At 45.6% G+C, this 20069-nt stretch overlaps 1 protein-coding gene across 1 annotated transcript in view; it reads left to right on the top strand.

The window, feature by feature from the left end:
- STK10 (serine/threonine kinase 10) overlaps nt 1-20069 on the top strand; it is an 84447-nt gene that overhangs the window by 9969 nt on the left and 54409 nt on the right. Inside the window, exon 2 of the mRNA XM_050962902.1 lies at nt 11034-11198. Within this exon, the coding sequence (XP_050818859.1) occupies nt 11034-11198 (165 nt within the window). The remainder of the gene's footprint in view (nt 1-11033; nt 11199-20069) is intronic.

Below are 20069 nucleotides of genomic sequence, written 5' to 3'. Positions count from 1 at the left end.
CTCATAAAGCAACCCTTGAATCCCCTTTTACAGGAAAGTACTTCCCCCTCCTCTTCCTCCTGTGGGTGGAACATCTCCCTTAGGAGAATTTATTGGTCAGCTCTTGTGCTAGAGATCTGAAGCCCTAGTGGCTCAGCTGAATGTAGGGTGAGAACCTAACATGCACACACTGTCTGGCTCACTCAGCATTGCCAGCATGTTGCTTTGGTAGAGGTAGTGAGGTTAGAATGAGGGTGACATGTTGGATGAAAAACTCTGACTGTTGAAGTCATTTGGAGTTTTCTCACTGATTGGGATAGGACCAGGATTTTCACCCCTTTTGTACAAATGGGTTCATAGTCACCTGACACAGTGGTTATGCCAACCACTCCATTTTCCTGCTTACACGGAACTGACAAAGGACATGAATGACCAACGTCATTGCATGAAAAGAGTTGGGTAATGTCAGTCAAGGTCTCATTTTGCTACCAAGTGTTAACAAGTGTTAGTTCCAACACCCAGTGGAGCAGGCTGGGGATTCCTCTTAAAAAGCAACAACTAATGGGTATTGGTGTATATCTCTTCTTCCCTGCCAATAGTAAGCGAGTTCTTGTTGTGGAGTTCTCTGTTTTGCTCACAGATCAGCCTCTCTGCGCTCCCAGCGTGAGTTTAGGCGTACCTGTGCCATGGTGCCTTCCAGCAGAGTGCTGGGAATCCCATGAGTCTCTTGTTGCATCCATAGTGCTTCATTCTGCAGCCCTGACCTTTTTAGTAGTTCTGTCTCTGCCTGTTTGTCATAGCACTCTGCTGGGTGGTCCCAAACACAGAGTTCAGAGAGTATAAAAATGCATAATTTATTGTGACAAACCTGAGTGACTCTGTGGGGCTTGTCAGCTAGGAAACTAATTTCAGCTGTCATTGATTATTTGACTGTTATATGAACATTAACTCTAGCTTCTCTATAGTGGCGTTAATTTATTGATGCAGACAGCTCAGGCTAAGTTCATTTGAAAGCAATTAACCATTGTGTTGTCCCTGATAAATATCTGAATGAGCAATTACCAGATCTACACAATGTGACCATGCTGCATGCAAAGTCTTTTTATTGAAATTATCAACCCTGAAATGCAGAGTTTGATGAGGGAGGATAAACATACACTCTCTGTTTTAAACAAAGTCACTGGACTTCCAAAGAGATCTGAAGTGTCAAACACCTCTCAATGCAGAGAAAACCTTTTTGGGGGGGAGTGGGAGGGAAGAAGTGATAGAAAATGGAGACTTCACCCTGAAAATGGGGTGATATTATTCCACTATGTTAGTAAGATCAGCCTCTGCTTTGGGAGGAGTAAGTGGGTTATTTGGAAGTGCCGACAAGCAAATGGAGGAAGAATGAATGTGCTATAGTACTGATAAAGCTTTTTGTTCTAAAAACCCCCCATGCTTTCAGTAGTGATTTCTCCTTTTATAACGAAAAAGAGCAAGTTCACTTGGAGCCTTATCCTTACATCACCCATGACTCCGTTCTCTTTCAATGGACAGCAAGACCTGGCCTCTGGTAGCATGTTCATTAATGCCTTCGAATAGTTCTAGGGTGGATTTGTCAGCCTCTGAATTTTGCAATAGCTCATGAGGTAGTTCAGATGCAAAGAAGATGACTAGGTTTTATGCAATCCAGTATTTCCACTTATAGGTTCTACAGGGTTGTTTTACTGGAATCCAGACCAACCTTTTGCGTTGGCTGTTGGGGAGGCCACATGTAGGAAGAAGATTGGACATTTCTCGTACGTAGTCATTGGTAGAGATCCTTTCTTCTACAGTATTCAGTCTTTATTCCTTATGTCCATAACCTGAGCAATAACTTCTTGTCTCTGCCTCTAGCGTGTAGTCCTATAAATATGTTCTGTTGCTCTGGGTATTCCCAGTGTGTTCAGCTGTAACATGTCTGGCAGCCACCTCTCTCTCTACAACTACAACTAAATCCTCTTCTTGCCTTGTACCCTTAGATTCTGATCCTTTGCTTGGTTCCGTAGATGTGCTTCAGTGAGTGACTTTTAGTTTATATGTTTTCCAGTGGTAAGTGAGTGCTCCTATCTTGCTTTTGCATTTACTCTTTTAAAAAGCTGTCAATCTCAGCTGCTTAGTGACTTAATCTCCAGCAAGGTGGGTGCTGGCCATAAAAGGCATTTAGGATTTCAAATACCAGGCTGTAATTCCATCCATCGCTCGTCAATACAATCTGGGCACCCCACTGGCAGCTGTCTGCTTTTTTCAGTGTTAAGAAGCAGTCTAGGGATAAATTTACCTTGGGGTTAGAATGGCCGTGAGTGTGGGCTTCAAGATGCAGCTTGATGCGCTTTGGAATAAGCTGCTGTGGTTCATAATCAGATCGGTATCAGGCAGTTTATATTCTTGGCATCTGGGCATTCACCTGCTGAGTTCTTGAAGGTCTCTTATGTTGGTGAACTTCAGTGGAAAAACTGACTGCCTCTGGAATGCTGCTAGCTCTTTAAATGTTGAACAGCTGAGAGTATTTTACTTGACGGCAGAAATGCTTTTCAGTTTCCTACTTCACCATATTCCAGCATTTTTTCTGGCTGGATAGCTGGCTGATGTTCCTTCTCTGGAGCCCCTATAGTTGGGGAGATGTGCGCTGGAGACAGTGGATTGGTGGCTAAACTACACTTTCTTTTAGAGTGGTGAACTCCAAACTGTTCTGCTGTTTAACAAATCTGCCTCATAAAATAGAGCAGTAGGTCACCATAGTCCCAAATGCTTTCCTCATCAGTCCTAATGCATGGCTCAAGCAATAAATGTGTATACAGTGCATTACCAACATTGATCCATTCTGATGCTTCCTCAGTGCTCTCCACCCCGAAAAAACAAACCCCCTATGATGCATTGTACAGAGGGAAACTGAGGCAGAAAGTTGTACTTGCCCAAGGCTGCAGAAGGAGCCAGTGCTGGTGCCAGATTACATGTGACACAAGGCTGTAGAGAAGTTACATTTTCTTATAGCTGGCAGTTTGTAGATAGTGATATAACTTCAGTTACTCAGCCTGGAGATGTGCGTTCTCATTGCTATTAGGCATATTGTCCTGACTCCAAGGTCAGAAACTTAGAAGGGCATAGATTCCTTAAATATAATTGTTAGTTTGGTTTTCAGTCTACCTTCATGTGATTTTCTCCCTCACCCACACACAGACACTCCCTTCCTCTCAGTATCTGTGGGGCAGATTCTGATCTGTTACATGGCAATTGAGATCAGAAGCTAGCTTGAAAGTTTAAATTATCAATGGCCTGTCTTGTAAACCTGAATTGTAGTTCCATGGATAGCAGTGCAAGCATGTGACCCACTTACTTCCAGATTGGTTTCACTCTATCTATGTCCATGTTGTATTATGTCATGCCTAGCAAAACTCCAGCAAGCAGAGTTCAGGGAAATGGCCAGCCATAAGTTACAGAAATGCTGCATACCAGACCACAGCCCAAGTCTGATGTATGTATGGTCTGCATGTATCTGGCATCCTGAAAGCTGCTTTCTAGGTTGGGTGGGTGGGTTGAGGTTACATGATACAGCTGTCAGACTGTGTAGATGTAGATGTGTCGTTCAGCACAGTATGGATGAAGCTGGCAGGTAATAGTAGCTTTAACTTCAAGGATACAGGGGGATGGTATAAGTGCAAAATATTCTTATAAACATGACTGGAAACAGTTGCCTTAAATTCCAAACATGTAGTGGGATTGTAAGTGTGGCTTATGTATAGTGTAATTCTGAGGTGTATGCTATAGCACGTTTTGCTAAAGCTCATGTAGTAGGAGGACCTACTGCCAAATTCAGATCTGGAGTGAATACATGGAGCTCGGTAGAAGAAAACTCACCTGACTGTAACAGATTTGGATTTGGCCACTCCAGTGCAGTCACTTGGGGAAGGCAACTCAGTGCATAGGGGTTAGGACTCCCAGTCCAGAAACCTGAATTGAGTTTCCAGCTCTGCTACTGACCTGTGTGGTCTTGGGTAAATCACTTTGCCTCTGTGCCTCAGTTTCCCCCTAGAAAGTGTGGGGAATTAGTGTCCTTTTGTGAATGCTTTGAGACCCTCTGAAAAGCGTGGTGTAAGTGCTGCTTATTCATAGCAATGGGCCCACAGGGCAGTGCTGGTTTCGACATATAGATTCCCTTTCTTGAGTCACTAGTTCACTGGGTTTGAAATGGGAGCAGCAGGTGCTCTGACTACTGGCTCAGAAAGTTATCTGCTCTTATGCAGACTTCCTCTGAAATGTGACTTTGTAACTTCCTCTAGCAGGGTTCAGTAAATCTGCCTTCTCTGCCCCAGCTGGCCTGCAGGCAATGGAGGAGAGAGCCCTCTCTCCTCCTTCTGTCTCTGCTGCTGAGCAGCTCCAGCCTCATCTTCCCTGAGCCGATATCAGTAGTCTTCTACTTCCATTAATGGGGAGAAGAGAAAAGGAAGCTGAGATGGTCAAAAATGTAACTGCTTCAGTGCTGCCTAAAGTACAACGCCTGGTTGGAAAGCTAGCAGTTCCTGTGCTGTTAACCCAATTGGGGACAGCCTTAAAGTCTCATTGGGTATGTCTACACTGCAATTAAAAACCTGCAGCTGGCCCATCTGGCTCAAACAGCCCCTTAGCCTATGCCCCTTAATTGTATCTGTTTAACAGGGCTGTGCACTTTGAGTCTTAGGCCATTGTGTGCTAGACTGGGTTTGTCTAGATACAAGCCAGGGAAGACGTCCCTTCCCTGAGGAGTTTCCAGCCCGCACAAGGACTGCATTAGGTATTCAATCTAAATGGATATGTAAGCATATAGTTTCCTAAAACATCCTCTTTTCTGAATAAGAATTGCTCATACCCAGAGGGAGACTAACAGGGGGTGTTACTCTGTTGTTACTCAGCCTGTTAGTAACACCCCTCACTGGAATGGAGACTGTTCCTCTGGGGGCTTCGAGCTGCTTTGCAAGCCCTGATTTCATGAGGCCTTGCAGTCTTTTTACTGTTGGGCAAACTGAGGCAGAGAGGGAAGTGGCTTGCCCAGACTTCACACACAGGTAGTGGTCAAGCTGGGAACAGATCTCCTGTTCAAATCTGCCTAATCTCCAACTCTTCAGTGCTGTCAAGCTTCTAAGAAACATTTTAATGTGGTTGAAGTCTCTCTAGCAAGGGTGTCCTGTAGGTCTCTGCTAGCAAGTTTCTGGTAGTGGCTTGGCCAGTCTTGTATGTTGGGCTATTGTGTCCATGCTCTGAAGTTTTTCCCCTTGGATCAGAACACGGGTGCTCTGAGCACTCCCTGCCAGTGGGATGTGTCACCATGCCTAGTATGACCAGCAGGGCTGTGGAATCTGCCATAGAACCCATTCCTTGGGGGTAGAATTGTGCTTCAGAGCCAAAGCTTTTGGCTAGATCCCTGCAGCTTCTGCAGTGTGGTTCTGCATTTTCAGTGCAACATTCTGCCTCCTCATTCTTAATTTTTGATATAAAATTACGCTAGTGCAATGGCTCGTGTTCCTTGCTATGGTAGTAAATATATTTATGTCAATAATATCCCTTTAAAAAAATTCGGAACTTCCTCAGAATTCCTATGCACTGCATCAGAGCAAAGGCCCCTTGCTATGGAATACAGGCCAGGGGATGGGGGACTGGGGAGGGCTTGATAACTAAGCACCTAGGAGAGGGCAGGAGTCCCTTCCCCACCCCTCGCTGCTCCGTGCACTGCATATGACACCTCAGTGCAAATCTGAAATTAGAGGAGATGCCGTGCTACAAATGCACCTTCTAAATGCCTGCCAAAAAGAGGCTTTATCTGGCGGCCCTCTTCAAAAAACAAAAAAAAGAAAGAGAAACCTGGCAGGAAGGCAGGGCCTTCCATCTGGGGCTTCTGGCTCCCTGCACAAGTGTAACTCTGTTCGCTGAACTAATTGCAGAAATCAGCAGTGCTGCTGAGGGATGGCAACTGAACTGAAGATACAGTTCCCTGGAGTAGTCTGTGGAAAAACACCCTCCCACATTTTGCAAGCAGGCTTCCCTTCACACCTGCTGAATGCTCACCTTCTGCTCTCTGAGATTTATATTGGAAATGGGCTGCTGCACATGAAAATGAATGTTTGACTTGCATGATGCTCTGAATGCTGACTGGTGGGGCTTTCTGATGCTTCTAAAGTGACTAGTACAGTCCTCTAAATGCATTCTGGCTTCCATCTTGGAGTGGGGAGAGAAGAGGATTTGGGTTCATGAGGGTGGGAAGCCCTAGAAAGCAAATGCATAGAGTCAGGGAGAGGTGGACAGAACCCAGTATTTTAATGCGAGATGTGTAACACATGAGACAATGCATGCACCAGAGAAAGTTATTCAGCAGACTCCTAGAAATGTAGAGCTGGAAGGGGCCTCACCCCCAGCATGAAGGAGAGGCAATGGTATTAGAGATGCAGCTGGACTCTCTTGCCTTGGATCTGAACTAAGAGGAGCCCTCAAAGTTAGGGGAGTTTGGTTCAGGCTTATCATTAAAATAGACTGGATGTGAGTCACCGTGATCCATGTCCCATCTTGCCAGGAGAACCTGTCTGGAATTCAAGGACGGTAGCTATAAACGATGCCTTTGCTAAGGACAGCTGAGTGCAGAGCCTCTGAGTGCTTCTCAAGTGCATTGTGGCACTGGAGGATGTTGAGTCTGACTGGCCTTGATCAGAGGGGAAGTGCATGTGTTGTGTTGTAACCACAAAGGAAAGCCACACCTTTTCTCACAGCACATACTTCCTCTGCCAGATCTCTACCAGCCTCTAACGCACACAGAGGCTCTATAGGGGTATTTATTCTTGCTCCGTACAGTCATTATTGTCCGTTCTTTTGAAAACTCTATAAGGAAGGCAGCACTTTCCTGTGTCTCCCACCGGTCCACTTACCCGCCCATCACTTTTCAGTGTCCTGGTGGTAATTCATTCTTTAAAACTTAAGAGGAAAAAATTAGAGGCACCCTTGTAATTGCTCCAAGCTCAAGCTAGTTTTATATGCCCTAATAGAAATGGGGTCACCACCCACTTCATCCTCTTAGGGTGTATTGGGTCAGCAAGTGCTGGATTCTTCTAAAACCACTAGAGTGCAAATATGTCCAGTTTGGGGAGAGAAGACTTGCCTTTCTTCTACACTTCATGCAGTTTCCCCTCCATTCTTTTATCCTCTGCCAGGCCACTTACTCAGTATAGATGATACAACATATATTGAGAGAGACTGATTCAGCTAGACCTACTCTGTTTATGCTGGGAACTAATCCTTTTCTAAGCTCTCTGCGTAGGCCTTCCAAACAGACACATAAAAAGAGAAAGAAACAAGGTAGATCATAATTAGAGCCTGCCAGCGTTTCCCTCTCAAACAATAACACACAGAAATGTGGCTTTTCCCTTCTCTCAGGTCATGAGTGAATGCATCATGCCAAATTCTTGTATGAAAGAGTTTGCCTGCCTTGAATACTCTGCACCAAGTTTCCCTGCTTGTTCAGATGGAGGAGTAGACATACAGTGTACATGGGGCACTTAATAAAGTAGACCGAGCACTAGGAAATGCACCATAGGGAGAACTCTTGCCTTGACAGGGAAATAGACTCGGTGACTTAAGAGGGATTTCTACTACCCCTCAAACTGCTGATTCTGTGAAATTGTGAAAACAGTCTTTGTGCAGGGTGTGACTTCCTGAGTCAGATAGCCAACAGCTAGTCTCTTCCCCTTTGGGTGAAGAATGCTAGCAGTCCTGTGCCTTATAGGGAAGTTTTTCTTATATGGACACTCACATTCAGAGCAGACCAAAGCAAATGTACTGCCAGCCAAGTGAAACTGACTAACATCCTGATCTGTGAGGCCCCACACTGCACCCTGGAGGGTGGGACTCTGAAGAATTTGGAGCTGCTGCTGAGAGCACTCTGCCTTCTGGGGAGGAAAGGGGGTAGAACACAGGAGAGAGGGGAGAGAGGACCTAAGGCTAGAGGAATGGATGTCTCAAGGAGTGGGAACGAACTGCCATTGGGCATGTGAGCAGAAAAATACATTGTCGGGCCCCCTCTCCCACACACGTCCTATGCCCAGCTTTGTGCCCTGTGTACTGGACACATCAGTCAGGCAGATGTTTAAGCGCCTGGTGTGTCACTGTTACCATCGCCTTTGTAGAGTGGTTGACTTGGCTGGGAGACCAATGTCTGTCAACTGTTAACAAATGCATTCTGTTAGCCAAGCCACTTGTTGACTTCAGTCTCTTAGATTATTTCTGGGGCCTTGGGAAGGGCAAAGTAATAAGAAAAATAATGCTGTAAACATTCCCGGATAGATGTTCAATCAGCCTGCTGCTGGCACGGTGTGGCTGTGAACAGTGGAACCACCCTGTCAATAACCTTCTTAGAGAGCAGCAGTGTGTATGTGGCTTCAGTTACTAAAATGCATCCGCTGCTCAGACCCTTTCCTCATTGTAAGTAAGTCAGCATGGATTTGTCAAAAACAAATTGTGTAAAACCAACCTGATAGCCTTCTTTGACAGGGTAACAAGCCTTGTGGATGAGGGGAAGAGGTAGATGTGTTATATCTTGACTTTAGTAAGGCTTTTGATACTGTCTTGCATAACCTTCTCATAAACAAACTAGGGAAATACAACCTAGAAGGAGCTACTATAAGGTGGGTGCATAACTGGTTGGAAAATTGTTCCCAGAATAGTCATCAGTGGTTCACAGTCATGCTAGAAGGATATAACGAGTCCTGCGGGGATCAGTTCTGGGTCTGGTTCTGTTCAGTATCTTCATCAATGATTTAGATAAAGGCATAGAGAGTACACTCAAAGTTTTGAGGATGATACCAAGCTGGGAGGGGTTGCAAATGCTTTGGAGGATAGGATTAAAATTCAAAATGATCTGGACAAACTGGAGAAATGGTCTGAAGTAAATAGGATGATTTTCAATAAGGATAAATGCAAAGTACTCCTCTTAGGAAGGAATAATCAGTTGCACACATACAAAATGGGAAATGACTGCTTAGGAAGGAGTACTGCGGAAAGGGATCTGGGGGTCATAGTGGATTAGAAGCTAAATGAGAGTCAACAGCGTAACGCTGTTGCAAAAGAAGCAAACCTCATTCTGGGATGTATTTGTAGGAGTGTTGTAAGCAAGACATGGGAAGTAATTCTGCTCTACTCTGTGCTGATTAGGCCTCAACAGGAGTATTGTGTCCAGTTCTGGGTGCCACATTTCAGGAAAGATGTGGACAAATTGGAGTAAATACAGAGAAGCGCAACAAAAATGATTAAAGGTCTAGAAAACATGACCCGTGAGGGAAGATTAAACAAACCTAATTTTTTCAGTCTAGAGGAGAGAAGACTGAGAGGGGACATGGTAATAAGTTGTTACAAGGAGGAGGAAGAAAAATGTTTTTCTTAATCTCTGAGGATAGCACAAGAAGCAATGGGCTTAATTTTCAGCAAGGACGATTTAGATTGGACATTAGGAAAAACTTCCTGTCAGAGTGGTTAAGCACTGGAATAAATTTCCTGGGGAGGTTGTGGAATCTCCGTCATTGGGGATTTTTAAGAGCAAGTTGTACAAACACCTGTCAGGAATGGTCTAGATAATAGTTAGTCCTGCCTTGAGTGTGGGGAACTGGACTAGATGACCTCTCAAGGTCTCTTCCAGTTCTGTGATTGTCTTCATAGAAAACAGTTTAGCACATTGATTTTAAATAGCTCTTTAGGGGCCCGATATGAAAGAGGTCACTCCTGTTTCCTCAGCCCCTCCTCCTTTAAAGCTGAAGTTGATCATATAATCACTTGCTTTTGAACAAAGGTAGCAGATCTGTCTCAACGCACCCCTGAACTGTCTGTCATTTGGGGATTATACCTTAGTCCCTAGGCAGTAGTGCATTGGGGGCAGGGTAGTTCAGATCACAGATGCTAGTGTGATGGAGGCTGATCCTTTGTGTGGAAAGAGAAGACCATACTGCCTATTTGCATATGTTGGCATTTCCCCTCGCTGGTAGTATGCAGTATAATGGATGCAAGTGTCGATTAGAGCTTGTTTCTCTTGACTGAGAGTGGTGACAATTTGAGTGACAAGGTGGGTGAGGTAATATCTTTTATTGGACCAACTTTTGTTGGTGAGAGAGAAGCTTGCAATCTGTCATTTCTGGCTGCTTCAGTTACTTTGCACACTGGTCTGACTGAAGAAGCAGGGAGGGAAGGAGAACAAGGGGAGGAACCCTTCAGCTTATGTGGTGCAGCTTGAGATAAACAAAGCTGTTTCTAGTATATCTGGCCCTTATCATTGGTTAAATAAGCCCTCTGGAAGATGTGGGCAAGAGAGTATATCTCATGTCTTCCTCAACTTGATCTAAGGCTTCCAGAAATGCCATGGCAACAAAGATCAATAAAACATAAGGTGCTGGCTTGTCAAGGAAAGTTAGATTTAACTTCTGTTCTGCTTTGCCCTCCCGCCCCCCCACCAAACAGCTACCTGAGGGCCCCATCTCCATTATGCACAGCTACATTGGTAAATGCTAAGCATGTCTAGGGGGCAGTAGGGAAATTCCAAGGCTGGAGCTGGTTCAGAACTGTACAGCAGGAGGTCCTGCTTTGTAAATGTTTATGGTCTGAACGTTTTCAGAGATGCTGTGCGCTGCAGTTCCGGCCAAAACCAAGGGGATTTGTGGATCCTGTAGGACTCCTGAAAATCAGGCCATTACCTCTTATGCTATGGGACTGTCTTAGCTTCCCACGCCTTCACGGTAACATTGATGGGTTTGTCTCTTGACTTCTTGAAAAGTCTCTTCCCTCTTGCAGTGAAGTGGCGGTGACCAAGGAACTGGAGAAAGGTAAGAGGGATTTTTGTCACCTTATGTCAGTTATCCTATCCCTGGGTCTGTGTAGCAAAGATGCATCTGCACATTCTCCCCACTTTTATATCAGGCACTTCCTAAACGAGTTGAGGGTGAGAATTGGGAGAATGGAGCCTGGGTTAACACCAAAGCCTCATCTTGTTTTTTCCTTCAGTCCATGTACTTATTGTGGGTTTTACATTACAGGCCAAGAATAAGGAGACAGGGGCATTAGCCGCTGCAAAAGTCATTGAGGCGAAGAGTGACGAGGAACTGGAGGATTATATGGTGGAGATTGAAATCTTGGCGACCTGTGATCACCCATACATTGTCAAGCTCCTGGGAGCATTTTATCATGACAGCAAACTGTGGGTAAGAGGCTATTACTGCATGCCACCCCCTCTTTTGTACATTCTTCATTCTCTCCATGCTGTGCTGGAAGACAAAACACTGCTCATGGCAAAGCGACTTCCGTAGAGCCTCTAACATTCTGAAAGTCTCTGGCAGTTGTGAGCAAGGCACAAAGTGTGCACTAGACACTGTTCTCATAGTCATTGGGTCCCCCTCATTCTTCTTTTAGTTGGACGAGCTGCTTAGAAACAGCCCAGACAAGGTCCCGAGACTCCCCTGTTCCTTGTCTGTCAGCATACACTACTTAGTAATTATTCCTCTTGTGTTAGAGGAAAACCCTCTGATATTCAGCGTGCGGCTGCAGGGAGGGTAGAAGGGGTTGTGGTGCTAGAGAAGGATTCCCCTTTCCCTGCTGGATTCAGGCTGTGGTTTGTGTCAGTGAGGATGCCTGTATGGGGCTCCAGAAATTGGGGTGTATATAGATTCTTCACTAATGTATTCTGTTCCCTCTCTGTTCATATCTGCCAGTACAGCTGCCCCTTCTTGCAACTACATCTGGGTGGCCCTAGAAGCCTTCACGGCTATAATGTCAAACCATAAACATGCAAGATGTTGTGTTTCCGAGCAATCTTAATGCCCTTCCCTTCAAGCATCTTCACAGCCTCCCAGCAGATTCCTGAAGACTCTCTATTCATAGATTATAGGCCAGAAGGGACCACTCTGATCTGGTCTGACCTCCTGGTAGCACAAGCTATGTGACTTCCCTGAGTTAATTCCTGTTTGAACTAGAGCATGTCTTTGAGGAAAAACATCCAATCTTGATTTAAAAATTGCCCATAACAGAAAATCCACTACGACCCTTGGAAAGTTGTTCCAATGATTAATTACCCTCACTGTTAAACTAGTGGCTTCTGAAATCTGAATGTAGGGCTCTGCTAGCTGGTAAGGTCACTGGCATCTGAGAGATGAAATGCCAAAGCCAGGGTCTCTTGCTTCATGTTAGACTGTGTGCTAGGATGCAGCCCAGACTGAAGCCTGTTGTACCAGCATGTATCAGTGTCCTTTTTGAGAAGCGCACTAACGTTCTCCCCTGTCTCCTGTGGCTTGCTATAAATCAAGGTTAAATGTGCAGCATCTGAGCTCTTAAATGTGAGACTCAAACCCTCCTTTCCATGAGCACTGCAACTCTGAAGGGAAGGCGGTTTGCACGTTGTCTTGAGAACTAGCATTCAGATGGCAACTGATCTTCGTTTTAAGTGTCACTTTAGGTTCAAGCACCAAAATAAATCTATAACCTTCCAGCAAAGTGAAAGGCAAACATCCTCCTCATGAGGGAATTCAGGGAGTCCGCTGACATTGTGACTTTGCCAGAAATAAAAAAAGTCAAACTAACCAACAAGCTCAGGATTAGAGTCCAGACTTGTCTTACTTTTATACCAGTGGTTTTCAAACTGCAAGTCACAACGCAGTAGTGGGTTGCAGAATGTAAGGCACTGGGTTGCGGCAGCTTTGGTCAGCACTGCTGACCAGGCCGTTAAAAGTCCTGTTGGCAGTGCTGCCCAGCTATAGCAGGCTAGTCCCTACCTGGTCTGACACCGCGCTATGCCCCGGAAGTATCCAGCAGCAGGTCTGGTTCCTAGGCTGCCCAAGCCCTGGCTCTGCACTCCGGCCAGTGGGGCGGTGCCTGCGGGCAAGAGCTGCGCGGAGTCGCTTATGTGCCTCTGCCTAGGAGCTGGACCTGCTACTGGCTGCTTCCGGGGTGCAGCGCGGTTCGCAGTGCCAGGACAGGCAGGCAGCCTGCCTCTGCACTCCTGCTGCACTGCTGACCAGGAGCCGCCCAAGGTAACCCCATGCCCCAATCCCTAGCCCTGAGCCCCCCCCAGCCCAGAGCCCTCATCCCGCACCCCAAACCCCTCATCCCGCACCCCAAACCCCTCATCCCCACCCCAGGGCCTGCCCCCCCCAGCCCAGAGCCCTGACCCTCTCCCGCACCCCTACCCCAGCCCTGAGCCCCTACCACATCCCAAACCCCTCATCCCCAGCTCTGTTGGGTTGTGAGCATCCACGATTTTCTTCAACTGAGTCGCCAGAAAAAAAGGTTTGAAAACCACTGCTCTATAGCTTCCCCACTCCATTCCTACCTCCGTCAGCTTCCCCCCACTTTAACTAGTCAGCCTGATTTATTTGTTGGCCTCTGTTTTCTAAAACATCAGCTTCTTGTCCCCACCTCCTCCCTCTGTAGGAAGCTTTCCTTCCTTCCTGTAGCAAATTCTGCCTTTCCCCTTTGCTCTGCTTTTCTATGCAAAGCTCTGTGTAATGTGTCAGTACCTGCTGACCTACTAAAATTAAACAGTCCTTTAGAAACTAATGAAACAAGATACCCCGGTATCAAAACCTCCCATGAGAGGAAATCATCTTATACCTCAGTCCACTGTTAGGTGGCTAGTGTCCTATTTTTGGTTATTTGCAAGTGGCATTTGTCTTTCACCATTTATGCCGTTCATTTAAATACTCCTATGTTTCACTGAGCTCGTAGGAAGTAAACATGCCAGGCAGTTCCACTCATAGTTACAGCTACACTGCAGCTAGGAGGTGTAATTCCCTGCTTGGATAGACATGTGCCAGCTCTGATTCAGCTAGTGTACCAAAAATAGCTGTGTGGTCGTTGCTCAGGCTGGTTGCCTGAGTACAAACCCACCGAAGAGCCTAGCTTCTGCCAACAACATTTCCCAAATTCTCTTGCAACAAATACAAGGCTGCAGCTTTTGGGTTGCAAACATGGTAGGGGAATGTTGCATCCAAATAGGGGTGGGTTTTTTTGTTATTTTAAGAACATAAATTTCTGTTAAATAGAATTATGTAAAAACCTTTTTCTCCTAGAGGTGTTCAGAAGCCAGAGAGGCAGAATCTGTAGAGTTTTTGGCTCAGACGGTCCGTGCAGGAGCACAGCCCTGTTGGAACACTCCAGCTGTGCTGTGCCATATCAACAGTGCAATGGGGTTCCCCAGGGTTCTGAGAGTGGCATGAAGGAGTGCCCCAAGTGTAGAGGCATTGCAGGGCTTCGCCAACCAGTGCGGAGGTCATGACTTACTCAGCCTCCCTGTCAGTGCCATGTTCCGCTCCCAGCATCTTATTGCTGTGTGATGCTGACAGACCCTGGTTGTTGGTGGGCGGGATCGAATGTGGGACCTCTGGAGCTTAGTGCATGAGCTAAAAGCCAACTGGCTGTTAGCTAAGACTGTAGAACAGACTCATTTTATCTCTGTCTCGAAAGTGTGTGGGTTACAGCTGCAGCCTGCGTGACACAGACACTGAAATCTCAATAGACTGAAGTCCATGTTGCAGTGCTGGCCCCAGTATTGAGAAGTTAACTGAGCTAATAGAGCAAGTGCTCCTGAATTAATAAAGAAAAGATGTGAAGAAACCTGGGATTCAGCAGCATCTGCTTTTAGTGTTGCTGTGAGCTCCAGTCGCTGCCCTCGCAGTTCCCATGTTTAGGGGTCAGGGTTTTGCCTCATTTTTGGTAGACAGCTGAGTGCAGTGTTTGTGGAGCTAACTTCTGCACGGGGGAAGAGTGTATAAAATGTTCCCGACCCTGAAGTAGGTTCATTTTAAACTAAATATTCACCCTTCTTTTGGTCCAAGGCATCCCCTGAGCTATATAAAGTTGAGTGAAAAGAAGCCCCTTCATTCCCGAGTGTGAGAGTGAAAGCCTGCTGCAGGCCACAGGTGTAAACAGTGCTGGGTATGGACACCCCGTGAGCTTTATGGGATGGAGTTATCCTCATTACAACATTCTACGCTGAGGAATTTTAAGTTGTAATATATCACCTTGATGCTGTGCTCCATGCACTGTGCCAGTAGTTACTGATTCACATCACTTTCTTCTGATCTGGGCAAGAGCTAAGCAAGCTTGTGCTGCTTCTAAACAGCCCCAAGAAGCTCCCGGAATTGCAGTGTTGCCAACGCTATGATTTTTATCGCGAGCCTAACGATATTTGTTGTGCGTTTCTTAAAGCCCAGCTGTTGGAATTGGGGCACTAAACCAGGGTGGAGATTCTCATGCAAATAAAAGCAAGTTTTTAGCCCTTGTGGTGGGGGAGAAAAGCTTGCAGATATGACCTGAGTGCAGCCTATGTGAAGTGAAGGCAATTCCCACCCTACCACCACTTGCCTCCAATATCTATTATTAAAAATAATCTCACAACTCTTTGGGGCCGGAGCCTCATGATTTTTGAATGCTTGGGGTTGGCACTATTGAGCTTCCTCTTCTTGGGGAGAGAATATAGTAGCTGTTGGATGCGCTGTCTTCCTCGTTCTAGATACTGCACGTGTTAGGAGCTGTAGAAATGCTTAGAGCAGATTTGGAATGGCCCTGGGCCAGAGAAGCTTGCAGTCTCCTACTTTCAAATGTCTCCATCTGTTTGTGTGTGTTCTCTTTGGGGGTAGGGGTGGGGGTGGAACTGCTCTTGGATTGATGTTTTCTCCACCAGCCTTCATTCTGAGCACCTGACTTTTGACCTCCAGAGAGGAAGTTTGGTTTACAGCTTGACAGTCTGTTTTAACAGTAACAAATATATCCCTTTTGCATCCTGTATAGAAAAGTCCTGTGAACTTAACACAGAATTAGAACCTCTGTATGTGAAATCCTGGGCCAGTTGAAGTCAGTGGGAGTATTTCCATTGATTTTTTTTTTTTTTCAGTAAAACCAGGCTTGAAACCTGTAGGTTTCTTGGACCATTCTATAGAATGGATAGAACAGGGGTCCCCAACGCGGTGCCTGTGGGCGCCATGGTGCCTGCCGGGGCGTCTAAGTGTGCCCGCATACTGGCTGGCGGATAAACATCCACCGAAATGCCGCCGACAAGCAGTGTCATCCAGAGGCATCGCCGCCAAAATGCCACCGATTTTTCAGTGGTGACGCCTCTGGATGATGCTGCTTGTCGGCGGTATTTCGACGGTGACGCCCATTGACGTTGCCGCTTGGCGGCATTTCGACGGATGCTTGTCTGCCGCCTCAGTCCTCTGTGGCTCATCGTCTGGCGCCCGCCAGACGAAAAAGGTTGGGGACCGCTGGAATAGAGGATCATTCATATCTCCCTGCTATGGAATTTTACAGGTGGATTGAAAAACCTAAGTTAAATTAATAGGTTTTTAGGGTAATTTTGTATAAAACCCTATTGCTTTAACCCCTATCATAGAATATCAGGGTTGGAAGGGACCTCAGGAGGTCATCTAGTCCCTTGCTCAAAGCCGGACCAATCCCCAGGAAGATTTTTGCCCCAAATCCCTACTAAATGGCTCCCTCAAGGATTGAACTCACAACCCTGGGTTCAGCAGGCCAATGTTCAAACCACTAAGCTATCCCTCTCCCTCCATTAATGTCTACAAAGCTCTTCCATAAGGTGTGAGGTTCTAATTGAAGTAAGCTGTGGGTGGTATATTTTTACTGCTTTGCTGTAAACTGTGGTTACGAAACTAAACCTCCATTGTCATGTAAATGGGCTTTTTCCTGAGACCAAAGCTTAAACCTCACACCCCAGCCTGGTAACTTACCTTTGCCAGGGCATATCTGTAGGCCATCAGAGTTTATTTAGCTAATGGCTTGGCTTAGTGGCTCAGTTTATGGAATTGGCCTAGTTTGCTTGCTCTGTATGTGTAAATACCTAACTGAAGTAGCTGGAGAACAGATTCCATTACCTTGAAACTATTTCACTTCCACCACGAAAACCCTTTGAATTTTCAGTGGGCAGAGAAACATGTTTGTTTTGATCCCCATTGTGCATATTACATGGACACTGTGTGGGCTTTCTGACTTCTGGTCATATGTAACTATCCATATGGCACCATCACATGTCCTCTTGCCCACAGGACTAGATCATGTCTGTGTCTGCATTCCAGATCTGATGGGGTGGGACAAAGAGAAAGAACATTGGGCTACCCTCCGTCGTAGTCATCCAAGGGGGCAGAGAGGATGGGGAGGGATAGTGTGGGCAGAAATAAGACTAAGGTAACTAGAGAGAAGAACTGAAGTCCTGGATAAGAAACTAATCTTTTCACACTAGCATGTCCTGTTGCATCCATTTCTAGTGATGGCCTTTGCTCTGGGAACACCCAACTTCAAAAATCCTTATCAAAAGCAAATGGCACCAAGATGGTGCATTCAGCAGGTTTCTGTTCCCCTTCTCTGTACCAGTTCATACCAAGCATTCTTGAAAATCCTGCATCATCATAAAAAGTTCTTTACGTGTTGCCCCAGGATACTGAGTCCCATGAGGTGTTGGGTGGCTTTTAACTTCTTTTAACTGGAAATAATTTTTTTGTTTTTTGTTTTTTTTTTAAAGCTGACACTGAAGTATCAGATTTGCTATGTTAAGTCCAGCTGTAACAACCTTAAATACTAGGGAAATACAGTAAGCTTGAGCCATAGAAAGGTGTATTCATCAGATACTATGTGTACAAGATACTTTCCCAGGATGTGTTGTGTTTTTTTTCCCCCAGAGTCCTTTCCCCTGGGAATTAATACTATTTTGTTTTAATGTTTAACATTTCACTTAGCAGGAGCGTTGCAGGTCTAAATTGATGCTTTACGCACTGCCTTGTGCTTTTGTAGTAAATGTTTCTCCTCTCTGAAAGTACTTTGAACACTTGTACTGTGATTGACCCTAAAAAAACCTCAATGCAGCACAGGGGAGACAGCACAGTTCCTGCCCTTGTTAGGTCTCTCATCAACCAATGCTTATATCTGTGTCACTAAAATTCACCCCAAACTTGGTCTAACCAGAGAGCCACTGCACAAGCACAGCAGAGGATTCACTGGCTGCTCTATTTGTTCCTAAATACTTACCGATGCCCTGGAACTCAGATGTGACTGCTACATGATCCAGTTAATCTCTGCCTGGCTGTTGTGCGTTAGCACGTCCTTGGCTTTTGGGGGATGCTTGTTTGGACTCTGCTATCCAGGTAGTTCACTCTGAGGACTGAAACAGGTAGTGCAAACTGTCTCCTGCAGATTGCTTAAATGAGTAATTGGCTTTTTGCTCAGGTGTGAAATTGCCTGGACCTGGGGGCTTATCCTCAGCTGGTGTCGAAATCAGTGGAGCCATGACAATTGATACTAGCTGAGCATCTGCTCCTTGTATTTTGCTACCACAGGCTCACTGTTCCACTGAGTCTTCTAATGCTTGTTACCACACCTGGTATATGACCAGAAAGTCATACATTCCAAGGTATTGACAAGCTTAGAGTTACAGGTGCAGCAGGAATATTTATCTTTGAGGTGGGGTGCTTCTGCCTTATCTAGATCATCTAGTGAATGTCAGTTTTTTATTGTACCGGAGAGACTTTTTTTTTTTTTTAAATGAACTCACACGGGAAAATGATAAAAGACAAAAACACGCTATGCCCTGTGGGTGAACACCTTTCACAAAGCAATCCCTCTATCTGACCTATCAGTCCTCAAAGGAAACCTGCACAACACTTTCAGAAGGCTAGCCTGAGAACTTAATTTCATTACCCATAAATACGAGGGCACTATAGATGGGATGGAGGTAAATCCTATCTCTCCATGTTACTCCCTACCTGCACCATCACTGATTTTATTAAATGAAATGCCAAGAACATAAAATTTGCACATAGTTGATATTAATGAAGGTACTTCCAGGTGGGGATGATACACTAACTCAAAACCAAACTGAGAGCCCATCCTGCAATGAGTGATAAGTTGCAGTTTTGATCTTACAGCATTCCTCTCTTTTTTCCTTTCTTTTTTTAAAAGTGCTTTTGCAAAGCCCTGAGAGCCATGGAAATATTTCCATTGATTTAAAAATATTCCATAAAAACAATTAAGAAATGCAAATAAACATTTTCCCTGCTGTTTCCAACCCAAGCATCCTAGCACTGTGATCACTTAGGAGAATCTGAGGGCTTGGCTACACTTGCGAATTACAGCGCAATAAAGGAGCCCTGGGCGCTCTAGCTCACTACCCATCCACACTGGCAAGGCACGTAGAGCGCTCTGACTCCGTGGCTACAGCGCTGCTGGTACTCCACCTCGGCAAGAGGAATAACGTTTGCTGCGCCCTAGCTACAATGCCCAGGCATCAGTGTGAATGAGGTGTTATGTTACTGTGCTCTGATCAGCCTCCGGAAACGTCCCATAATCCCCTTAAGTCAAGTGGCCACTCTTATCATTGTTTTGAACTCGCCTAGGAATGGAGGTATGGCCTTTGAAAGCTCCGTTTCTGACAGCTGGCTCCGAGACAAAGCAACCATTACTGTGGAATGGTGTGTGTGTGTGTGTGTGTGAGAGAGAGAGAGAGAGGGGTGGGGGGATCTGCTGCTGTCTGAATTTACAAGACAGCATGCTGACATGCTCTCATCCCCCCCAAACCCACTCTCTCTCCCCTCACATACACACAACACGCTCCCTGTCACACTCCACCCCACCCCCTGCATTTGAAAAGCACGTTGCAGACACTTGCATGCTGGGATAGCTACCCATAATACACCACTCCCAACACTGCTGTGAGTGCCACAAGCAGCATTCTGCAAGTGCTGCAGCAAGCAGCTGTTGATGTGGACAGATTGCAGCGCTTTCCCTACTGCGCTGTCCGAAGGCAGGTTTAACTCTCAGCGCTCTACATCTGCAAGTGTAGCCATGCCCTAAAGCTCAAAGCTGACTAGAAACAGAAGGGAAGCCGACTAGTGGCTCTCCACGGTGAAATGCTGATAGATGTGTGCAAAAAGTGAATAGCCAGTATCATAACGAAGTAACAATTTTAAAATTCAGTTGTAATCTATAGTGTCAGTAAAATGTCAGGAAACATGTGCTTCATGTAATTCAGCTTATCTTAAACTATGATTCCTTTAAAAACACACCTACACCCATCA

This window comes from Gopherus flavomarginatus, chromosome 7 (genome assembly GCF_025201925.1).
Source record: "Gopherus flavomarginatus isolate rGopFla2 chromosome 7, rGopFla2.mat.asm, whole genome shotgun sequence".
NCBI lineage: Eukaryota > Metazoa > Chordata > Testudines > Testudinidae > Gopherus > Gopherus flavomarginatus.
The sequence above is the reverse complement of the archived record's forward strand: the minus strand, read 5'-3'. Positions and strand labels throughout refer to the sequence as shown.